The 24,420-nt window shown below is 39.9% G+C and overlaps 1 protein-coding gene across 3 annotated transcripts in view; it reads left to right on the top strand.

Moving 5' to 3' along the window:
* Positions 1 to 24,420, top strand: part of AFF2 (ALF transcription elongation factor 2) — a 351,494-nt gene that overhangs the window by 226,962 nt on the left and 100,112 nt on the right. For all 3 annotated transcript variants that reach the window (XM_055727794.1, XM_055727793.1, XM_055727795.1), the window contains exon 8: positions 22,076 to 22,127. In XM_055727794.1, the coding sequence (XP_055583769.1) occupies positions 22,076 to 22,127 (52 nt within the window). The remainder of the gene's footprint in view (positions 1 to 22,075; positions 22,128 to 24,420) is intronic.

The raw sequence follows: 24,420 nt of genomic DNA, 5'->3' as shown, positions 1-24,420 counted from the left end.
ATATGTCAGTTAACAGAAAAATATTGTCTGTAAAACATTGCCTATTTTTTTAAAATTTTGTCATGAATTTTCACAGAATATTCACCTGAAAATTGAGAGGTAATATGTACTTAGAGAAAAATTTAGATGCTCTAGACGTCCTACTCCCTTTCCATTTTTTTTTTTCAGAAAAAAAAAAGAAAAAATCTTAAGTTAATTACACAAATTCTCCCTCATTCTGTCCAAGCAGGGTGTGTAGTTGGAGGCACAGAAGTATCCAGAGGAGCTTCCTTGGCTGATGGCCTTATTTCAGGTTGCATGTGGCAATGCAGGAGGTATGCCTCTTGCCTGTATAATCTTCACATGCATCATCATGAGTCAGAAGATGATTAGAGAAGAAAGCAGTGGAAAGTATGAAAGGAAACTGAGGAAAATCAGCTTAACTCTGCCCAGTCAACATCTGGTCTGTTCCTGGTTTTGTTGCAGCTTTCTCTGTGGGGCTAAGGAATTGCTTTATACTAAGCTTAGGCAGTTGGTTGGCAACGGTTATTTTGTGTGTGTGATGCTTTAAGTCAAGATAGGTACTAATTGTCTCACAGTACTAAAGAGGGATGTTTAAATGGTACAGGGATGAACATGGAATATAGTAGATGAAGAAAAACACAGATGCTGTGGGAAGATGAATTTGTTGTTAAGGCACTGGATTTGTGCTCAGGAGAATTTTATTTTAATTCCTGCTCTTTATAGGGACTTTATGACCTTTTGGAAATTGTGTCTCAGTTCTCAGTCTGTAAATAGGAATAACGTTTTTTTTCTGATTCCCTGTACTGTTTAGGCAGTACAATTGCTAGAGCAAGGACTCTTTTATAGTGTGTCTTTATACTGACCTAGCACAAGGGACCGTGTTCTCTAGGTGAAGCCACATGCGTATGATATGACACAAAGATGTGGTTAGAGATGGGAAGGGGAAAAAAGTAAGATTGTGGAGTGGATATAGGTGTCACTGTTAAGCACTTTTGGAATTTAACATGGGATGTTTGGGATAAACCTAATGAAAACATTGCCTATTATAGAATAAGATTTTTATAATTTCTGTGACCCTCTGTACTACAAGAGGCTTCTGTTAAAAAAAAAAAAAAAGTAATCTCTGCTAAACTGTAATAGGACTTTTTACATAAGCTGGCATTTAGCATGCATTTGGGATGAGCACATTACCCACGAGTAGTGAACTCACAAGCAAATTATGCGGGTGATTCCAAACAAGTGCCAATAAAATTTTTATAACACATAGCATCATTATGGAATTTGTTTATGCCACGTATTTTACAGTGGGGGAAAAAAAGCTATTTTAGTCGTATATTGGAGAGTTTATAATTTATTTTATTTACTGGTGCTGTTTTTCACATCCCTCTGCCTCTAAAGCCAGGCCAAGTGAATACCAGCAGTACTAGAAGGAAGGGAAGATTAGAACAAACACATGTTTGAAATCTCTCTGAAAATAAAACAAGGGCCAGATTCTATTCCCCTTACTCATACCAAACACCACCTTACTCCCTGAATAGCCAATAGATTTCTTTGGGACCATTTGTCAAGTGAAGTGCTGCTTAACATATGCAGCAATACCCAGAACTGGCTCCATCTAAACTAGCTTTTTCCATTTAAGCCCTCCAAAGCTTGCTGTCTTCAGTGGTTAGAAACACATATTTATGGGGGTTTATCGCATCACAAAGGATGATTCTCATGCTGCTTAGAGGGCTTAGATTTGGCCCCTTTTTAACAGATATAGGTGATGCGAAGAAGGAACCCAGCACATTTTATAGAAGCAAGACAGAGAAAAGCCCTCCTAAATGGGCAGCTGGCAGGCTAAATGTGCTGCTTCGTACCCCATTTGATAGGTTATATTTGGGCAGCAGAGACTGAGGAATTTGGGCCTTCCCCTTTCACCAGCTGGAATCAGCAGCTTTGCAAACCCCACCTCGTACCACTGAAACGAATGTAAACCTGTTGCGCTGGTGTAGCACCCTCCTACCCATCACTTTGGCATATTAGCTGCCATGTCCCATATTCAGTTCCTCTCCTCTTGGGAGCAATTATTTCACCCTAGAGACTTGAATCCTATATCTATCTTAGTGTAAACACAGTGCATCGTAGGAGAAGGGTTTTATATCTTCCTTTTGGTTTTTTGCTGTTGTGTTAATTTTATTGTCAGGATCATAGCTGTCATAGTATGTGCATAGTATGCGTAAGTCAATGGAAGAACTCAACCTGACTTTATTTGAGAGCAGGATCAGGCCATAAATGTCCCAGCTTTGTTTTTTTGTCTCACATAAAACATCTCCACCGATAAAAGGCCCTGTCTGATGGTGGCTAATCAAGGACTGCTGCTTAAAGCTCCACATGTAACCTAGCTATCTCCACATTAACCTTCTCCTTTTATTTCCTTGGTTATGTTGAATAGGAAACAGTTATTGAACTGCAGTTATGTTCATAGAAACCATTTGATTAATTGACTGTGTTTTGAACTCTTGTGACCTGAGGCTGAAATATAGCTCAGACAAAAGTGACAGAAGCCCAGTGATGAGATGGGGCTATAAAAGAGCACCAGTAAACTGTCCATGGACAGCCCACATTCACGTTCATGTTTATCCTTGTGGAACTTGCTAAAAGTAAAGACAGATGTCCAGCTTATCTCATGGAGTCAATAGCAATAATATGTACGGATGCTGCTCACTGTGGTTGAGCCTGCTCCTGCTGTCACTGTGTCTTTATGCATTCACAGGGAGAAAACCTGGAAGGCAGGGGGGTGGAAATAGTATTGCCAGAAATCCCTGTAGGCTATCTGAGAATGAGCGGATGTGTAGAGCATTTCTTTCTGCATAAACATTTAGAAATCAAGCTCTCATAAGTCAGGGATCCACCAAATGTGGTGTGAAGAGGCAGATGAAGCCTGCCTTCTGGCATGCCAGCATTTGCTGATTGATTTGGAATGCAGAAGGGCCCTTTTTATTTTTATTTTAAAATTTGAACCACATCTTAATACAAATCAGGTGAAAAATAAATTGAAAAATAGCAAGCCTGAGATTACAGATGTGCCAGCTTCATATTGTTCAGTTTAGCTGAGGTCATAGTCAAACCCATCAAGTTCACATCGTTTAGTGTACGGCCACTGAGGTAATATTCAAACAAAAGAAAAGCAGTCAGAATACTGATATGCTTCTACTTTGCCAGCTGGCCTCATTCAGCTGTACAAAGCACACTGGCTTCAGCTATGTAAGGAACTCTAAATCAGTAAGGAATACAGGTTTTTAAATGGATATTCTGTTCCAAACAGCCCATTCGTGCTCCAGTTCTCTGACTTTAGATCAGTCATAAAGAGAAAATACCTCTCCTAATATGCAGTTTCGTATTCTGAAATTTAAAAAGTAAGGGCTATGTTAATGATGATACAGTTAATTCAGGCAGAGGAATTTTTCAACAGGGGACATCTGTATTCTGCTCAGTGGTTTAGAAAAAGCTTGAACTTCCTAGAAAGCCTACAAGTAAAATTACTGGCATCCATTCCTCCTCCATACTGGTGATATTACCATGCTGGTTCCCTGTACACAGGTATAGATTTATGTAGATTAATTTGGTATAGTACAGTGAATTGCCACTATGATATATATTTTAGGATTACTTCCTAGCACAACCTAATGGCTGGAATCAAATAAAACATAAAAGTAGATTTATATAGATTGCTGTATAAATCAGATAAAGCTTTATGTTACCTAGCATTGGTAATGGAAGCTTTTCCTGCGAATAATACAGAAGTTGTTCATGTAATATTTTCATTATTTCAGTGAGAGTAAAGCAACAAAAAAGAAGAAAAAGAAATAAACAAGTCTATCAGGCTTAGCCACCATTAAACATCATTAACTACAATTTTGCCTGACAAGTTCTCTCATCTGGTGATGGGTGAAATGGTAGAAAAGTAGACTGAACAATTGCATAAACCCAAATGAAATATGCCGTTGTATTCTAAGTGTGCACAGTTCAGTCAGTTAAAATAGAGCAATTTATTATTCTTTAGCAGCTTGAGCTTAATCTGGTTTTAAATAGATCTTTTTTTTTTTTTTAACTTCTTGCTGAGATTTAACTGGTTGGGGAAGACACATGACAGTGCTACAGTCTCTTGCTCACTGTCTTGCCAGTTTACTTTGAAATAACTTTAATAGAGTAGTGATGAAAATAATTACAGGAAATGTAGATGAACCTTTAAACAACAGTGAATATATTTGTTTTGTTTGAAATGAGTGGATATAAGACTTAATGAAAGAGACAAGAATACAGAATGGAGAGAAAGGAGGTGGGTGTAGCAGGCCAGAGGGTCAGCAGCACCCTCGGGGGTATCTGGGGCCTCACCCAGGCACTGGTGCATGCTGCAGGGCACCCCCTTTTCATCAGCTTCTCAAGGCTGATAGCTCTCAGCATTTTGGGGCCAGCCAAACTGCTCAGTTTTGATTCCCAACCTGCTGCTGTGAACCAGTCTGAAACACTCTGCCATATTGGCCATCCGTTGTCAAAACAAGTTGGGAATGTTTATCCAAATATCCTCAAAAAATCTAGGCAAAGCTTTCACCTGCCTGGATTCAAAGTGAGCTGTGCTGTTCCTTGAGGTGGGGAATATATGACCTTTATCTAGTGGAATATTTTGACTGTAGACCTTTTCTTTGATATTATGCTGTAGTTTTCCATTTATTCGTTAGATCCCTCAGCCCTTGTGGTTTTTCACAGGTTAATTCTGTAACTACACCAGCTGTGATAAATACTTTCTTGAAATCTTACTTGAAGAAATTTAGCTTAGTCCATTTGCATGTGGAAGGAAATAAGCATCTAACTTAGGTTTTGTACCGTTGATTGGTACAAGTGGCCATGCCAGATGCATGGGTAATTACTTGTGCGGTTATATTAGATCCCACAGAAATGGAAGAGGGATCTTTTTTTTCAGGAAATTGTGTGTGTGTGCTTATATGAAGTTCAGCAACAAAGTGACACCAAATCCTTCTTGTAACTGGGAAGGGGACCCTGGCTGGCGCGGGCTGCACTAACAATAGAATGATGGGCCCTTTCACCTTCAGGTTACCAGTTCAAACTCAAGGCAGATTTGTAGTGAACAAAAGTCACTACACTCAGAGCTATTCAGTGGCCTGCGTGAAATGAATTGAAGGTCTCAATCAGAGTCTAATGGACATGTGTCCAAATCCAGAAGCTGTAATCCTAATTGGCACTGTTGTTGTTAGTGGCAGCATAGAGGCCAAGGACTGAATGGGCATACAGACTGAATTTACTCTCCCTGTCCAGAGTTGGATTAAAGACTAGCAGAGTCGAACACAGGATGCTTGCTGCACATGATATGAATGTTTTCTGGACTGAGAAGGGACTGCAAACTTCAAAAGCGTTCATGGAGTCCTAAGTCTCCTAAAAAGCCCTAACTTTTTTCTTTCCATTTAGAGAAAAAATTGCTAGCAATGTTTGTTGAGCTGCCTGAAGCTTTGAGGTGTCTTAACTAAAAAAGTAGGGAAAAAAATGTTTTAATTAAAAGTGAGAGAATACCAGAAAAATCAGTAGAGAGACTGCATGTACTGTTCTTTCTTATGAATGACTCTTTAAACAGAAACAGATTCTCTGGTCTTTAAAATGCATTTTCCTAGAAGAAATGTGCTGTTTCCTAATAAAAAGGAAAAAGAATAGCCCTAAAAAAAAGAATGCGCCCCCAGCTGACTGCCTGAAGCAGCTCTATGACCATGAGTATGTATTGTGATCAGAGACTGTATATTGCTAAAACTCCTTGATGGAATGAGTTTTAATTTGGCTTACAGAAAGCTTTAGGGGATATGGCTCTCTACAAATTAGACCACAGGAGCTATAAAATGAAGGATGTCCTCCCTAATTAGAAACAGTGGAGCGGTCTGGTGTTCTTCCTAGTTATAGCCTCATGGGTACTTTCTCACAAGTGAACTCTGGGCAATAGATGCTTCTCTAGTAACTGTTATCTGTCTTTTTACTGGAGTTTATCCATGGTCTAATTTTCTGTCTCCAGTTCTGAACATGCTTTTCTACATAGCTGTGGTAAACTCTTAACTGAAGTTTTGAATGCTGCAAAACGAAAATTCGTATGTTGCTCAGTAATTAGCCACCACTACCAGAGTAACTTATTTTTTTAAATACTAGGATATAGTTCTCAAACACAGGTGAACATGGCGGTGAGGTTGGGGGATTCCTTTTGCAGTGTGTGCCTATACCAACTCTTGTTTTCTCACTCCTCTTCTGTTGCAGTTAATGAGAACTCTAAGGAGAGGAATATAGATGGACTGAAATAAATTATGCTTTATGGTAATGAAATTCAATTTTCTAGACACATTTTTTAACAAGAAAGCATTCATCAAACTTGGATCCAGGATTTTGGATAAGAAAATAACACAGTTATTTAACTATGGCTAGAAGAAAAATGGTGCCTGCAAATCTAATAGTGGGATGTCTACAGCTTGACATTTGTGCCAAACAGTAACACCAAATTGAAGCACAACCGCAAAAGAGCATTAGGCATAAATGCACAACAGTAAAAAATCAGCTACAAATGCATTTCCAAACTGCATGTAACTGGAAAGCTGTGTGGAGCTGGGCTGGGAAGTATTCTGAGGCTGTGCTTAGGCAGCTGTAATTTGACTTTTTTAATTGTTGGTAAGGGAGGACATCCAGGCTCTTAATTCATCAACATCTTTTCTTGTAGACTTACATGGAGTAGGACCAATGACTGGTCCAATGAAAGCTTTAATTTACTTGTGACATATTGTTTCCACTAGGAGTTGTAGATCAATCTGAGAACAATTACTAGGTGAATAAAAAAGAGGGGGGAAAGAAGTCAAGCATTGCTCAGGAATAGAAGTAAAAAAAATGGAAATTTAAAATCAGTCAAAATATTTATTTTACTGCCCAGCACAGGGTATCACTGACAGGAAAGGGCTGTATTTTTAAGTGTCATTTCTGTTTAGATTTTACCAGAATATAAAACTGAACATGTCTCATGACCGTCTTATTTTCATGTAGTATTTCATCCTCTGGCTTTGTGGGGGAACTTTATGCCAAGAGAACTCACTGGAGACTGAGTGACAGATCAGGCTGTTGTCCCACATTCCCTTTCTACTAAATCACAGTTTTCTTTAGATAGAAGGTGGCTATTGTGAAGCTGTCAAACCAAGGAAAGTTAAATGGGCTGAAGTGAAGGCTCCTGTTAACAATAGCAGCTATCTCTGTCAAATGAAAGCTCAGCAGACAGTTACAAGGCAATTCGGCACTGATGGGTGGTCGATTAAAAACAACAAAAGGCAAGATGAATGAAAGGGGAAAATCCCTATTACTTTGTGGTAGGAGCAAGGGGAAAACCAAAAATAAAATAAAAAGCCCACCTCACCCAACCCCACAGCAATTGGAACAGACTTGTAGTTAGCATGACCTTCATCATCTCAGATATGGCACAATAAAACTGACAAGATTATTTTCTCTTCAAGCAGTGCTGAGGTATTTTCATTGGCAAAGATCTGGAAAAGGAAAATAAATGCAGAGTTCAAGGCAATTGAAGAATTCTTGAATCTGATAACAGCTGGAACATAGTGCCACCAGGAAAAATAGCTAGGTTTTGTGCTAAAAAAAAAATATGACTTGATCATTTTTTTAAAGTGTCATATCTGAGATTTTGAAGGTTACCCTATAGACAACCAGAAGAGGATTAGAGAGAAATTATCTGTGAGCTCAAGGGAGCACCAATTTAAATTGGATTTGAGATATGACTTTTGCATTACCTTAGGAGACGAAAGGTAGTGTTGTGCCCTGATGGTTACCCAACTACCTAACCATATGTATCAACTGGATTAGTCTCTAGATTAACAGCTAGCACACCAAGTGCAAGGTGTATCATGCAATTGCCTCTTCGTGGGACTCATCCTGTTTCAACTGAACTAACATCAAAACTCAGCAAAAGTGGGGAGGGCTTTGCAGCTCGTGTGCCAGACATAAGGTAAAGGTAGACACTTGTTCCTTCAGAAGATAATTGTCACCAAGACTTGGACTTGCAACAGCAGGTGTATAAAGTAAGATGAGAAAGTACAAAAGTAATACTGTAGGGAAAAGGTATATTATGTCCTTGTAGCTATCCTGATAGAAAATCAGGTTTTGAAAGAGGCACTCAGAGAAATTCAGAAAGCCAAGAAAAAACAAATAGGTTCTTACACAGCATACAATTAGGACTCAGGTTGCTGCCAACAGTGGAGCCAGGGTTCAAAGAGATTTTGAAGTAAGATTGGAATAAAGAATTTGGGAGACATATGTGCTCCATGAGCATAATGAACCAATGTCTTGTTCCAGTTATATTAGGAAAAATAATTCAGTACTAACAAATTGTTCCACTGAAAAGTCTTCTGTGACAAGATGCAGAACTAGATGTACCACAGGCTTGATCCAGTCTGACAATTTTGACTATTATTATGCTGTTACTTGTCTTTGTAAAGTCATGGCGTCATTAGACTATCCATGACATTAAGTTTAGTCTGTATCACCCCTAGGTTTTGCCCTTTGAAGAAAAAATTGAGTCTCCATTTATCAATTTTATGTACTAATATTCTTGTTTATTTGTCTTATAATAACATTGAGGTATGCTGGTCATGGACAAAGAAATCAAGTGCCAGGCCTGCTATAAATGTACAAAAAGAGGCACAAAATCAGTATTCTGGAATTTTCTTTTCTGGGATGTTTTTATCACTGAGGACTGTGTTATGAGTTTCAATGTTTTTTCAATGGTAACATGCATTTCATTTCATAACTAAATGAATTTGGTATGAAAATAATATTAACCTATCTCTCAGAGAATCAATCACAATGTTTTGCAGAGGCTTTGAGGTAAAGGAAGACCAGAGTGGTCTCAGGATAACTTTGGGAAAGAGACATTAAAGTAGGGAGCTGCTAAAGAAGGTCTTCTTTCTCCTGGTCTTGGAAATGTCAATGTATGTCACGTTCTCACTAGGATCAGAGCCGTGATAGTAATTTGCAGGGTTTGCTTTCAGTAATTAGGCACAAACAGTTTCTGTGGGTATCTCTACTGTAACATTTTAAACCAATAACTGAATATTCCTGTCTTGGTTCCTCCCAGCTTCATCCTTCTAACACTGAAGAGGGCTTTGCAAGCACAAATTAGCAGATAGCTCAAAAGTAACTTCCTAGGGAATACAAAGAAGGGTGACTGTTTGTATGTGGAGGGTGTGTGTGAATATGGGGAAATGCTAGCTTTTCCTGAGTTACACCATTTGCAGTGATATTGAAAAAAAATAACCTCTGCAGATTTCAGGCCAAAGCGTAGTTTAACCATGTGGCACAATTTATTGGCTAAACAAACTTTCAGTAAGACCTAACTGTATCAGAAAACTTGTTTAATGTGCACAGAAGGCACTGTTAAATTATTTCAGTGCCATAATTCAAAATGCTGAGGAAAATTCTCCTGTATGACAGCCAGGGCAAGATTGGATCTCTAGCCAAGTACATCAACACAAATGTTCATCTGTCTGGGGAAATACAAGTCTTACACTGTTACTTAGGGGAAAATGTGCACAGACATGGTGGAGCCCCTTATGAAACAATCCTCATTTTGTTAAACAATAGGATCAAATTTTCAATCAGGTTATCAAGCATATTGCATTCTTCAAGCTTGCCAAGCAAAGAGAAGTATCAGCATGAAGATGGATATATTTTTACAGAATTAATGATGTATGAAATCTGGAAGTGGAAACATACATTTTCATTTTATCCTCTAATTTTTCTTTTTACATTGTAAGTGAAAGGAAATGCTTGGAAGTATTTGCAATTATTCATATCTGTTTATCTTAGAGTGATTATCAGAGCAAACAGTGTCAGGCATTCTGTTTGGATCTGAGCCTGAAAAATAGTGCTTGCAGGAGCAAGGATTACTTGTATGAGTCAGTGTTTTCAGGACTGTGCTTGGTACTTGATTTCTATCATGCATATTCAGTGCCTTATAAATCATGCAGATTCAGAAATCATTTAAGTATTTTATTCATTTATCCCCTCTATTTACATTAGTTGTAGTACTGCTTGTATTAATCTGTTTTTACATTTTTAGATTGATCAACAGAATGTTCATTTAAGGGTAGAAGTGAACAGTTACTGAAGATTAATTTCTCTTTGCAAAATTTGTATCAGATCTGTGGGATAGGTGTGGGTTCCCAGTGCAGGATTTTGCAGCTACAGGAGAGGTGGCTTTAAAAAATGATCAGAAATTTAGTGCAGTGAAAATGAAGCTCACCTTCCCCAAGATCTCCTTATCTTTGCTTTCTATGGGGATTTTTGCTTATTGATCAGCCCTAAATTACCTTCTGTACCAGGCACGGTCCAGCAGTATATTTCATAAAGGTGTAATGCCTTTGCAGCATTGAAAACCCCAGTCAGTTCTCTCATGCATGCATAAGACCCTGGTACTTGCTCACCTTCTCTATAGCCAGCCCCTGCTCTTTATTCACTTTGCACCATCAGCAGGCCAGTGCACAGGACTTGCATCCCCTCTTGGAATCCTGCTTTGGTAATGCACACCCCTGAAAATCTGTCTTTAAGTCAAGTACTAAGCTTAAAACATTCTTTACAGATCTGACATGTGACAAATTTCATTTGTCTCCATATGAACAAACACTGTTTCTGTTTCTGTTTCTGAAACTAAAGCTCACTTTCTCTGCAGCCTAACACGTCACTGAAACCTATGTCATGGCTGCACTGTGTTGGTCTTTCAGTGTCTGCCACTGGAAGACCTCCCCCTACCAGTCTTTATTAAACATCTTGAGTGTTCCTTTTGAACAAGTAAATAAATACTTTACAGTTTTATGAAGTTGTTGTTCATTTGCACAGAAATGAAGCGGCCAGACCCTTTATTGGGTAACGGGGCACTCATCCCCCACAATTCATTCTTGATGACAAATTGACCCCAGGGATTCAAAAACCTGTCAACGTGAGATCACTGTCAGAGAGGCTTTGTTGCCATTCCTCCACTCATCTGATTAGTTAGGGTCCACTCACACTGAACTATTTAAAATACAAGGACATTGGTCACTATAGCTTTTCTAGAGGCTAGTTTTGTTGAAGAAACTGGCAGGCTTTGTCTTCAGCTTGCTTCTTGCCAAATATTCTTTATCCTTACTGTGAGGGGGTGAGCAGATCCCAGCAGTGCCTGAGCTTTTGAGGATCTCAAGTTCATTTTAGGAGTTTGCAAGTTTCCTCACATTAGCAAATACTGTAATTTGAGTATACTTCTTCTAATGGTCAGTTAAAAAAATTATGTTTCTGCTAAAGGAAAATCTGCTTTCTATCAAGAAGAGACCATGTCTCTTCTCTTTTCCTATACCATCCATTCTTCCTCCAAACCAAGGCTAGCAAAAGTGCATATTCTACAAAAGCACAGTGAGATACATGGGTTTAGTTTGCCTTTGGCATTTTCTTCCTCCTTTTCTTCCACCTCTGTCTTCTCTTTTCCACTTTTCTATTACTACTTTGTATTGGATTTTCATGGAATCATAGCATCATTTCTTTCTCTGTTCTTTTTGTCCTTGTCTCCTTAACCAAGGCATAACCCTATTGACATCCACGTTTGAGCTGGAAAATTCTGATGATCCTAATACTAGACAGAAATGGTTTTTACTAGACAAAATAGTTTTTCCCTTCTACATGGGCTTAAGCTATGAAAACTGAGTCAAAAGCTCCCCTGTCATATTGGAGTGCTGTGAACCCATAGGAGGTGACGTTTCTGCACTGGAGAAACATTAATTGAGCAGTACCCTTTTGCAGACCTGTGTTTGCTTCCAAGGCATACACATATATTGGCTATGAATGCTGTTCAAAGACTTTATTAAAGAATGGAAACTATGGAGGGAAATAGTTCTCATGCTAATTGTAGTCAAGAGGTTGTTGGGCCTTGTTATGGCTAAAAGAAAGTAGGGAAATGATTTATGAACTTGGGATAATATGTCCTCTGTTGCACTTTTTATTTACTTGACACCTTGTTCTCAGCACCCAAGGTCCAGGCAGCTGCCTTGATTTCCTTTCTCAGAGCTCTTCAGATCTACCCTTATTTGTGAAGTGTGGATAAAGTTGGCTGATCTTATGGAGGAAGACTGGAAAACCACCCCCATCCTCCCGAGGTCCTGCCACAGGACTGTGCCAGGGCAGCGAGGAGGCAGAGGTCCCCCTGTGTGCATTATGCTGTGTGTTGGACACCCATTGCCTCCATTAGCTACTGTGAATGGGCTGTGGTTGGGAGGGGACAGGTGGATACCAGCCCCATCACACAGAGCTGGTGTGGAATGGCTGTGGGTGCCACTGTAGCTCACAGACTGGAATAGACTGGTGCTGCTGGTCAGCTGCTGTGCAGCCTTACCCCATAGCAGGCACTGGTTGAGTTTCTCTTCCGCATCACCCCACTGCCCAGCTCCGTGCAGTCCTATTACCCACGGGGGTAGAGGGACTTGGTAGTTCTCAGTCTGTACTGCCTCTGTAAAGTGCCTTGAGGACTTGGTGTCATTCTTATCGCTAACACTGAAGTGCAGTCTCTCTCCATGACACTGAACTTCACAGACAGCGGTTCGGAATTAGAGGCAAATAGTTCAAATGGCAGAAAAAGCCACAAAAATGCATCACTATAAAGGTTTTCATGAACAAAAAAGCTGCTTCCACTCCAGACCAGGTTATTGAAGCTTAAGATTTACCAAAGAAAATAACTGCTCTTCAGATACAAGATTAGTCTATGTAAGGGGAAAACAGTGCACAGAGAAAGATTTGCGAATGTCATGTTGGTACTGACAGTTCATCAAACAGCTCCTTGAAGGACTCACTTTGCTACCAGATTAAAAAGGGAATGAAATAAAAGATAAAAGAATATAATCAATGAATAAAATTAATGTCCTTCCATATGCGCTTTAGAACATTGGATAGATGAGCTAGTCCTATGTTATTTGTTCCCTGCTGAACAACTCTTTTTAATATATTTTCTGGTATGAATTTTTAAAGTCACCTTTACAAGTTGCTGTAGAATTATCAATCATTGTTTAACTGTGTGCTAAGTTCCCATAGCCTTTGTGTGTAAATATGCCAACTGAAGGCTTGTTTACCAGAGAAAATACTGGTGCTCTGGCTAGGAGACAGTTTTAATCAAATATGGTTGCAGTAAGCAGGTGTTTTTCATGTGGAATGTATTGGAAATGAGTATGTATCACAGAAATGGCTCTTGGACTATATATTGCTCTTGATAAATAGCAGAACCCAAAATTATATCGGCCGTTGCAGTTGATCAAAGGGAAAACAGCAAAAGCTTTGTGCACACTGGCAGATTTTGGCACACTAAAAAAGGTGGAGCCCTCATTTTTATTCTTCAAAAACTTGAAGAATACAAGTTCTACGCTAGCATTTTTAGAAATTATTACACCTTCCCAGTTTTTTTTCCTGCACCCATACTTGTCTTTGTTTTTGTCTGTTGTTTATTCTCTCTCCCCCTCCCCCCCCCCCCTTTTTTTTTTTGGTTTTTTTTGGGTTTTTTTGTTTGAATTAAACATCATTCTCAGGCCTTGCCAGAGGGGTATGTTGTACTGAGGAGTCATTGGACAGTGAGGGAGACATAACGTAATAGAGATTGTACTTTTCTAAGCAGAAGGCATAAGTGGTGGTGTAAGTGTTATTAAGACAAAAATATCAACTCACCAGCTTGAAACAAAAAGGTCCTGGGGTTTTTGGGACTTTTTAAGCTGCCTATTACTCTGTTAAAATATTTTGACCCAATTCTGCTCCCATTCTATTGGAAGTGTTCTCTGGGAGCAAGATTGGACCTCAATGTGGATGTGAAGTTATTGGAACTGCTACAGTATTATTCATGCTAAATGTACAGATTTCCATCTACATTTGTAATGTACAGATAAAATTTGGCAGGGGTTTCTCCCTCCTCCCAAAGTTCTTGTCTCAGCTTTAATGAAAAACAAAATGCCTGTCAACAGAGCAGTAGTTATAACACACTTAGTAGCAATTTAATATTTTAGTTGCCTTGAAGAGCTTTTTATACATAGAGATTAATGGATGGCTAGATAAAGAAATTCTTCTACTGAAAGAATTAACTTTGCTTAATCCTTTTGAAATTAAGAGATGATACGGAGCAATGAGTAATGAAGTGCACTCTCTGATTGTGAGGTACCTAATAGATAACCACAGGGTTACTTCTCTCTCACCAGCTGTAATTACACTAATTACTGATATGGTGCCAGGAACACTAAGGCAGGCTGAGTGTGACAACACAAAATGGAGTGTTTCTTAGCAAGCCATCTTTCTCCATCAGCTGGGCCAGAGGGAGGCTGACCGTGTTATGAGGCTAGTGTGTGTCTTCTTCTGTGGGAGGGAAGATACCAGGTACCTCTGTTGCTCACAGGCTTTTTTTGTGGTGAAGACATGACCCTTGACTTCAGTTCTTTCTAAGGGGAGGCAATGTCAGGCCAGAGATGGGATTTGATCTATACCTTAAGCAAATTAGTCCTATTCAAGCCACTGAAACTACTCAAATGAGTAGAAGTTCCTCCTGTGAGTAAAAGTCTGCCAAACTGGCCTAATCATTGATAAGAATATAATGAATGAAAATGGTGGATGAGGAGAAAGAAAAGTTAATAAACTATATTTAAGTATGTATAAAACTGCTGGAAAAGTGGCCCTTACTATTAATGTAAATACTGCTTATAAATTCCATTTAATCTTCAGAGATTTTCTTTTACTGTAACTCTTTGAGTATCTCAGAGGAAATATTTTAAAGATGACTTCCACATTCAGCAAAAGAATGAATATCATGTTTCAAGATTTATCAATGGGATGTTTTAAAACAAAAGATCTTCTTTTTTCCTTTGCAATTACTCTACCATTTATTTTCATTCCCCCATTTTTTTTTGTCCACTGTATTATAAACTTCTCTGGGGAAATCTATTGTTAGATGTTTTCACACACATAGGCCCCCTTCTTCCCCCTTGATAAATGATAAAACTGTACTCCAGTGTGTGCAACACATTCTTGACATACATCTGAATTCCATTATACAGTTTGTCATTTGCATGATACCTTTTGAGTTAACACTTTCAGAGAAGTCTTATATACTACAAAAAATGAAAAACAAGTTTGGTATAAAGTCCATAGGGTAAAGCAGCATAGATTGTTTTGAACTGATGGCCTTATTTCCATGCAAGTTCAGGGGTAGGAAAGGTTGCCTCTCGGTGCTCCCTCCACGTAAGTATCGCTGCAAACAAGAGTGTGACAGGGGCTTCTTTGTAGCTCAGGATAGTAATGCACTACTTTTTTTTCACCTCAAAGACATTTATTTTATTCCTGCCTGTTCTGAATGTCTTATTAATTAACACAAGTGCAATTTGCTGTAACAGTCTAAGCTCTCTCTTTAATATTGAACAGAATAACTAGTTTTAGTGCATACTACTCCAATCTAAATCACACAAACCTCCATTTAAATTTGTCCTTTTGTATCAGTGGAAAGTTGAAACAGCAGGGAACTTTTGTCCTGGAGAACTTCTGCATCCTCTATATGCTTTCCATACTAGTCACTGCTTCTCCTTACCTGCGCTTGGCTGTGTCTTCTGTGTCACTAGGTAGTTTCATCCTTACTTCTACTTTTCAGTCGAATTTAATCAATACATCCTACCCCACTAATGGGACAGGACCATGGTTTTCCCATTGAGGTTGCAAGAACAACATTACAGATTTACAAAAACAAATGGGCTAAACATTTTGAAAAGCAGCAATCTTATGAATGTATTTCCATTTTACCAGAGACAAACCTGACAAGAAACGAATGGCATGCCTGTATGTCTGGATAACACCATTGCCTGTCCTCTTTCCAGCAGAAGCAACACCTCTGTTTGCTGTCATATGACCCAGATGGGATATACATTTTGTACAAATGTGGTCTGACATGAGCGAGTTAACTTTCTGGGCAGCTCAGGATCAGGGAATTGCCAAGTATGCTCTTCACTGTCTGCTTGCAGCCCCTTCTTCCCTTTTCTCCATCCTTTTCATTCCCACAAGACTTTTTTCCATCCAAGTGGAGCTCCACTGCAGTGGCGAGTTGAACCCAGAGCAAATTAGAAGTGCAGAACCTCATCCTATTTAGGCTGCCTTTTAAGCACCTCCTCCTTGATGTCTCACCAAACCTATAACATCTTACTATAAACACAGTGTGCTCCCATCACAGCCCTACACAACCAGAACAGGAAGAAATGCATAACATTCTCAGAAGTTTATTAGCAATCCAGACCTTGTTAATTTGTAAAAAGCATTTAAATACATTATACTTGAAACAAACAAACAAAAAAAAAATGACGTTGAGCTGTGAAAATACTCCTTTAAGAAGTTCAGAGTCGTCTATAAAAGATCTGAAATTGAATTCTATCGTGATAGTGCTTTTTCAGGGAGGAGATTATCTCACATCTCCTAATCAAATCCTCCCTTGCTCATTCACAGGATCCCAAACCAGCAGATCTGGTGTGCCCAAAACACCTGCTGAACTCAAACAGTTGGGATAGGCTGCAAGTCCAATTTCACTGTGCATGCAGCTCAGCTTGGTGACACCCCAGTAAGTTTCAGCCCAGACCTCAGAGTTGAGTTGAGGTTCTGCTGCCTTTTCTCCTCCCAGCAGTGATGGCTGGGAAAACCTATTTCAGTGACCCCATCAAGTCCTAGGTCATCCTGCTCTGCAGCTTTGGCCTTTCACTATCCATGATTTCTCTGAAACAGTTAAAAAAACATGCCTAGACTTATATTTTAGCTGAGTAACTTACGCTGTAACAACTGTTGGAAGCAACTAGAGGGACTCTGTGACTCATTTGAGCTGAACATGGACAGGAAAAAGGTATAAAACAGTCTGTCCCACTGAGAAACAGAAGCCATGATGGGACTTGCATAATCTTTTGACATTGTCTGTTAAGAGAATAGATACAGAGGGGTTTCTGATTGTTTTAACTGATTAATTACCACGGCATAGTTTTTGAATTCTATTTTTGGAAAATGTGTGAAGAGTCAAAGAAGATAAAAATTTAGCTTGCTCTGCCAAAATCATAAAAAACTATTGTAGGAATAGCTCATTTTGAATTTGGTCCATCTCATCTTCTGAGGCCCAGCACAAGTTGAAGGCTCCTAAAAATAATATTTTGTTGTTACTATTTCTAGTAGACTCTTACAGAACTCATCCCTATAAAGCCCTCATTCACCCATTTGTCTAGCTATATTTGTAGTGTAGGAACAATCTGCTTTGGGAGCTGATTCATCCCTGGAGGAAGTGGGTATTGTAGTCAGTCAATGAGATTGCCCCTACTTACACTACAGATAAATGTGTTGCTTTGTCCTGACGTTTCTGCTTTGCAATAATTTCGCATTCCAAATTATAAACCTCTGAAAATTGTAGATTATAATAAATGTGCTGACACAGCTTCAACCATTAGAGTAAATGGCATTGCTCTAATAATGAAATAAAAAATCCTACTTAATCCCATTCTTTCCCTAAAGTGGTGTTTTGCATTAGCTATGGATGAAAAGACAAACAAGTACATGTATATTCAATAATAATGTCAGCTGGGTCAGAGAAGAATAGGAAATAAAATTAATTCATAACACCTCTGGAGAAAGCTTTCTGATACAGGCAGTTTTCTCTTTGATTTGCCCTCATTGACAGTATTCATTGTAACTTTAACATATCTGCCAAATTGGCCTTTATTAATAGCTGGCCTGATCTTCATAACAAATACACTCTGTAATCTGGAGTCTGTGTGTTTCTGAGGTTAACAATTACATAGAGCAGAATAGATCATATGCATATTTACAGGGATCTCTCACTCAAGAGGGCCTAATTTCATGTTCAACCCATCCAGCCAGTGTTAGAGAGAGCTGTAGATACAGAGCTCTTCTGTCTTGGGGCTTTGAAGCTGAAATGGGTTACGTCTCGAGATATGACAGGGAAATAGTCACCTTGGATTAAGGTTGCTGGCAATCTTAAAAAGCCCTTATTGGGCTTTGAGTGTTATCAGATGCTACTCGCTTATAAATGAGAGTTAATAGAAACATTAAACAGTACAAGCTACTGTGACCCATGTCTTCAGAATATTAAGCACATTTTAAAATTGTGGAAGACCATCTAGTCCTCTACTTTCTGTAAAATATTACCGCTTGTAACCAGTATCCTCTGGGAGCAGGTTATTTGAACTCTTCAGCATTCTACTTTCATTTGCACATACTGTGTATTTTTAATTTATTCCGTCACTTCTCTGGCTGCCATATATTTATTGTTGATACCGTATTCAGTTTCTCTTTAATTATTCCATCTGCCAGGAGAGTATGATGCATTTTAGAAGCTGTGTGGTTTGGTTGTTTAACGTTTGAGTTTTGTAGCTGAATGGGGTGACATATTCTTCATTTAGCAGAACAGGCTAAGAAGAATTATATACTCCAAGTGATAAGCTTGGAACTGCTAAAGAAATACCAAAATCCAATTTTTTTCCTCTCTCTAGTTGTCTAAACATCCATTAGTCTCCTGAAGGGAACTCATAAATCCTGCAAATTTAGTTTATCTGAAACCAACTCTAACAGTTGTCCTTCCTACTAATCATGTTTTATATCCATTTTATATTTTTCAATATTCAATAAACATGTCTAGCGCTTACTGTACTTGTTAGAAAGTGTCTGCAGTACAGGCTGTGTGAGGACAGTTATTAATCAGCCATTTCAGATGGCTGTTTGGTTAGTTTACTAAGAGTATTCATTTATCTTTTTTATGTTTTCTTCTTTGTTCTTTCCATTTATCCAATACGGAATTTCCTTTGTCCTTTTTGGTTTATTTCTACCAGGATATGTCAAATGGGAATTTAACGTGTAAGAAATGGAAAAAAAAAATAGATAGCTGGAAAGAAAAAAAAAACCACCTCCCTTTGGGCTTCGTTCATGAAAAGATCCTTGCATTATGTCCTCTTAGATCTGCATTAAAAAAATAATAATAGAACGCTTTATGTAGCAGTGCTGCTTTAAAGCACTGGATAATTTACACATTAAAGTGAGATGTAGGTTTAAAAGGAGGAGTGTAGAATTGAATTAGAGTTAAGAGTCAGAATGATATAGTCTTGTATGAAGATGGTCTCGGTTTCCTGGGGGTATTGTCCTTCTGGTGTGTAATGAGACTTGCAGATAACAATCGGGGAACTGTGGATAGACTGAGGTACAGCAATACACTGAGAATGGCCCAGCAAGTAATGACACTGGGGAAACAAATGAAGGTGTCTGCTAGATAAACAACATTAAAAGTTCCTGTTTATCACCAAAGTCCAGGCCTCTAAAGGTTAATATTTCCTGACAAACTCTGTATTGGGTTTGTTTGGCAAGATTTTGGTTGTAGGGAGCTGCAGGGATGGCTCCTGTGAGAAGATGCCAGAAACTTCCCCCATGTCCGATAGAGCCAACGCTGCTGGCCAAGGCCGAGCCCGTCAGTGGTGGTGGTAGCGCCTCTGGGATAACGCATTCCACAAAGGGAAAAAACTGCAGCGCAACAGCAGCTGGAGAGAGGAGAGAGACTACGCAAGAGCAGCAGCCCTGCAGCCCCCCAGGCCAGGGCAGGAGGGGGCCGGGGGGGCTCCAGGCACTGAAGCAGAGATTCCCCGGGAGCCCATGGGGAGCCCCCGGCAGGGCAGGCTGTGCCCCCAGCCCGTGGTGCAGCCCCAGTGGGGCAGGCTGTGCCCCCAGCCCGTGGAGGCCCGTGGTGGAGCAGACCACCCCCAGCAACCCGGGCAGGACCACCCTGGGGCAGGGGGTGCCCGCAGGAGCCGTGACCCCCGGCAGTGGTGCTGGGGCAGCTCCTGGCAGGGCCTGTGGCCCCACGGGGAGCAGCCCAGGCTGGGGACCCCACGGGGACCCCCCTGAGGCCAGCTAGGCCTGAAGGGCTGAGCCCCACAGGGGGACCCACCTGGGACAGGGGAAGAGTGTGAGGAGTCCTCTCCCTGAGGAGGAAGGAGCAGCAGAAATAATGTCTGATGAACTGGTAGCAAACCCCATTCCCTGTCCCCCTGTGCTGCTCAAGGGGAGGTGGTAGAGAAACTGGGAGTAAAGTTAAGCCTGGGAGATAGGGAGGGGCTTGGGGGAAGGTGTTTTAAGATTTGGTTCTATTTCTTATTACCCTACTCTGATTTGATTGGCAATAAATTACACTAATTTCCCCAAGCTGAGTCTGTTTTGCCCGTGACAGTAATTCTTGATGATCTCCCTGTCCTTATCTCGACCCACAGGCCTTTGATTGTATTTTCTGCCCCCTGTCCAGCTGAGGCGGGGGTGTGATACAGCAGCTTTGGTGGGCACCTGGCATCCAGCCAAGGTCAACCCACCACAAATTCTTACTTTTAGAAGATTCTTTATCCATGCTACAGTCTTACTTTTATGGGTTCACATATTACAGGGAGGCATCTGCCGTTTATCAAGACATTAATGACTAGTGGTTATGTGTCCAGATACTTTGTAAACACTGAGCTGCCCGACAACAGAGGTCACTGAAAGACAGATGACTTACAAACTGGTTTAAAGATCTCCTTGCACTTTTTCCTTTTAAGAGCACGAGCATGGCTTCAAATCTTCTGGTATTTCCACCCTGGGATTATTGTCCCTTCTTTAAAATTCCTTATACCACAAGGCATCCATGATTTACCGGTAGTCTTCAAACAAAGGAAAAACCTCTTCCAAACAGAACATCCATTGATTGCTACAGTTCTTTAAAGGCTAACAATAAAAAATCATAGACTTCAGTCTCCATCAAGGCAGAAAGGAAACAGTAATTGCAATTTGCAAGCCTCCTGCCATGGGTGAAGGAGCTCAGGCTGGGAGAAAGGAAGCTCGGCAATTTTAGTGGCTGTCGCAGTGGATCTGGATGGGATGTGCCAATTCATTCATACATCATCTGTGATAAGAGAATGTGTCAAGGTTAAAAGATGGGTGTGAGTTAGAAGTGTGCCCAAAGGAATATCAGCTCTGAAGAGGACCACCTGATAAAAGCGTGAATATGTGGGAAGCTGTACAGGAGAGTATTTGGTGGCCGCTAGCCATGCCTCTCTAGATAGGCAGACCTCAAAAGAAGATACCTTTTCTGGAAAGATGTCACAGCAAATAATATGGTTTCATACCCCATGTGTTTTGCCATACCCAACTCTTGGCTTAAAAATAAAAATAGTAATATAAGATGAGGCATTATTCCACTCTTACATCTACCGAAGGAAAGGAAGGAGGCATTGGAACAGCCATGTCTTTTAGGAGTTTCCTCACCCTTTAACCAAAGGCAGGGAGCAGTTATGTGAGATTTCTTTCTATTTTGAAAAAATATATATGTAAAAATGGGGATATGAATTAGCAGATTCCTAGCTTGGAAAACATTTGCTCTGCCTTCAGATACTAGCAACTGTGAGGTCCCATCAAACCTCAAACAAGCTCCTCCTCCTCTTGCTATTCTCCACTCTCATTCTCAGTTTGATGAGACGGGGATTGGTACTGGCCTGAAAGAAGATCAGTGATGCCCTAGATCAATAATGAAACATGGAGGACTTTTTTTTTCAGTTTTTAACAGTCTCAGAGCTGAATTTCCCTTCCACCTTCTGATTTAGAAATACACTACTGATTTAGAAATAAAATAATTTATAAATAAATTTAGAAATTCAGAAAAATGTTATATATGGACAAATCACTGTGAGACAATGTGCAAATAAGAGGGCATGAAAGAGGAGCTGACTGCCAGACTTTATGATGGATGAGCCTGAAAGTCATTTGTTCTTACCTAGCATCACACAGAAGGACTAATGCAGACATATGTGGGGTATCCATCCGTTTACTTATCCCAGATCTGATTTTGCTGTTGTTGAATTGAAAGGGATTTTTTCCTCTGACTTTGCTGAAGGGGAAATTCAACCCATTGTATATAAAGTTACTTCATTAAATGTAATTCTCTGTTGTCTCTTTTTTTCAGAATGCTTGAGGATGATCTGAAACTCAGCAGTGATGAAGATGACAATGAACAGGTAAACACATCTGACCTAAGTGCATAGACCGTATAACCTGACAAAGTTCTTTCATCAGTTGAATGTGATTGCATGTTCATGTTGGTTTACTATATTTGCATCAAAAGCATTCTGGAATGCTGTAGAATCCATTAGCTTAAATCTTGCTTGCACATAGAATCTGTGTGGGAGGAAACTTACTCTCAGATAGGAATGCATTTTGTCAATTTTGATGAATTGACTTTGTGAAGTGGGTTAAACAAAACTAGAATATGACTTACTAGCCTTGGAATTAGAGACCACATATGGCATCACCCAGGAATACCTAATATGCTGTGAGTTTCTATCCTCCATTATACCAAACTATCTGTGGAACAGCCTCCACTTGTTTCACACTCAATTTCTGAAATTGATGACCTTTTTGGAAGTGGGTGTAAAATGACCACAACAGACCACCAACACAACCGCAGAGTTGGTTTGCACTTTGCAATTCATTTCTACAATTGCACTTAAGAAGACTGAGTCCATAAGCTTTGTTCCAGCCAGTGACTAACAGGCTGGGAGTCCATAGTCAGTAATCCAGTGATTCCCATTTGTGAAGTGAAAATCCTCGGTGTGCAGCTGTAAATCAATACTGGAAGTCTCTCAAACTATTTGGGATGTTAATTAAGAATAATTTTCTGAAAACTGTCTCATGTCATTCTTATCCTTCCCACTTTATAAATATTTATGGATAATGCTGGGAAACAGCTGGTGAAATTCATATTCTCAACATTCTTATCAGGACAAAAAAAGGACACTTTGGGTTAAATTCATCCTTCATGTTACTTTATATATGCAGTAGGCTCAAATGTTTAAACATTTGCAACACAGAGAAAGGTAATGCTATAATTCAGCATAAGATCATCTGTTCAGCCTGTGAAAGGTTAATTGTAAGTCGATCTTTCTTTCTTAATTATTTTTAAACCATCTAAATGTTCTCCTTCAACCTAACTATTCCATCCTTTAGTGTTATGTCAGAAAAGATGTGCCTTTTGGTATCAGCTGACCACTTATCATACAAGTCAATATTTTCTAGCACCAAGTTAGACTAGCATTCTCATCTGAAGCCAAAGGATTAAAAGCCTGTACCTGTGCAGTGCGCTGCTGTACAAACACGATGACTTATAAAACCGGGAGGTTTCCTGTGCTATTAGAAACTTGCCCAAATAGTCTTATAAACTAACACTGTGATACCAAGATACCCAAGATACAGAAATGGAAATATATTACCAGGTAGGAGTTACTTTTGTTATCCTATAGTAGTAGTTTTCTAGTGACTTAAGTAGAATTATTACCAATTTACACTGCTAAGATGTAATCATGTATCATTGCTGAATGAAGAAGCAAATACCTAGGCCAGTATTACTGACATCAAACGAAAAGCCCTCACTGACATGAATAGGTGTCATCTCTGATGTTATTCCCAAGCAGAAAAGACATTGTTATGCCTACACTGCTCAGTGGAGTACTGATAGCTCTCAAAACATCAGTGGTACCCAAAGGCAGCGTCACATGCATGAACAGTGTCACATTGGTTCCAGTTCGAGGGCTGAATCCTTATGTGGTGGTAATGTGCCTGAGCCGGAGGAAGCCTCAGACTGCACTGAAACTCTGTGTGACTTTCCAGTAGTACCATTCACAGCATAACCTGCAGGCAGACAAGAGAGCACAATAAGGATTGTTCATGTACTTTCTCAAAATGTTATAGTATACAGAAAATCTTTTTCCTTTTCATAGCATCATAGAATCTGTCAGGTTGCAAAAGACCTTTAAGATCATTGAGTCAAACATTAACCCAGCACTGCCAAGTCCGCCACTAAACCCTGTCCCTAAGAACCACATCTACATGTCTTTTAAGCACCTCCAGGGATGGTACTTCTGTAAGGAAGCTTGTTCCAATGCTTGAAGAAACTTTTCTTCCTATCCAATCTAAACCTCTTGTGGTGCAACTTAAGGCCATTTCCTCTTCTCCTGACACTTCTTACCTGGGAGAAGAGACCAGCACCTGCCTTGCTACAGCCTCCTTTCAAGTAGTTGTAGAGAGTGATAAGATCCTCTCTGAGTCTTCTTTTCTCCGGGCGAAACACCCCCAGTTCCTTCACCTGCCCCTGGCTTGTTCTGTAGACCCTTCACCAGCTTTGTTGCTCTCCTTTGGACACGCTCCAACACCTCAATGTCTTTCTGTAGTGAGGGGCCCAGAACTCAGCGCAGGATTCAAGGGGCGGCCTCACCAGGGCCCAGCACAGGGGGACGGGCACTGCCCTGGCCCTGC

Source organism: Falco cherrug, chromosome 15 (assembly GCF_023634085.1).
Source record: "Falco cherrug isolate bFalChe1 chromosome 15, bFalChe1.pri, whole genome shotgun sequence".
In the NCBI taxonomy this organism is placed as follows: Eukaryota; Metazoa; Chordata; class Aves; order Falconiformes; family Falconidae; genus Falco; species Falco cherrug.
The sequence above is the reverse complement of the archived record's forward strand: the minus strand, read 5'-3'. Positions and strand labels throughout refer to the sequence as shown.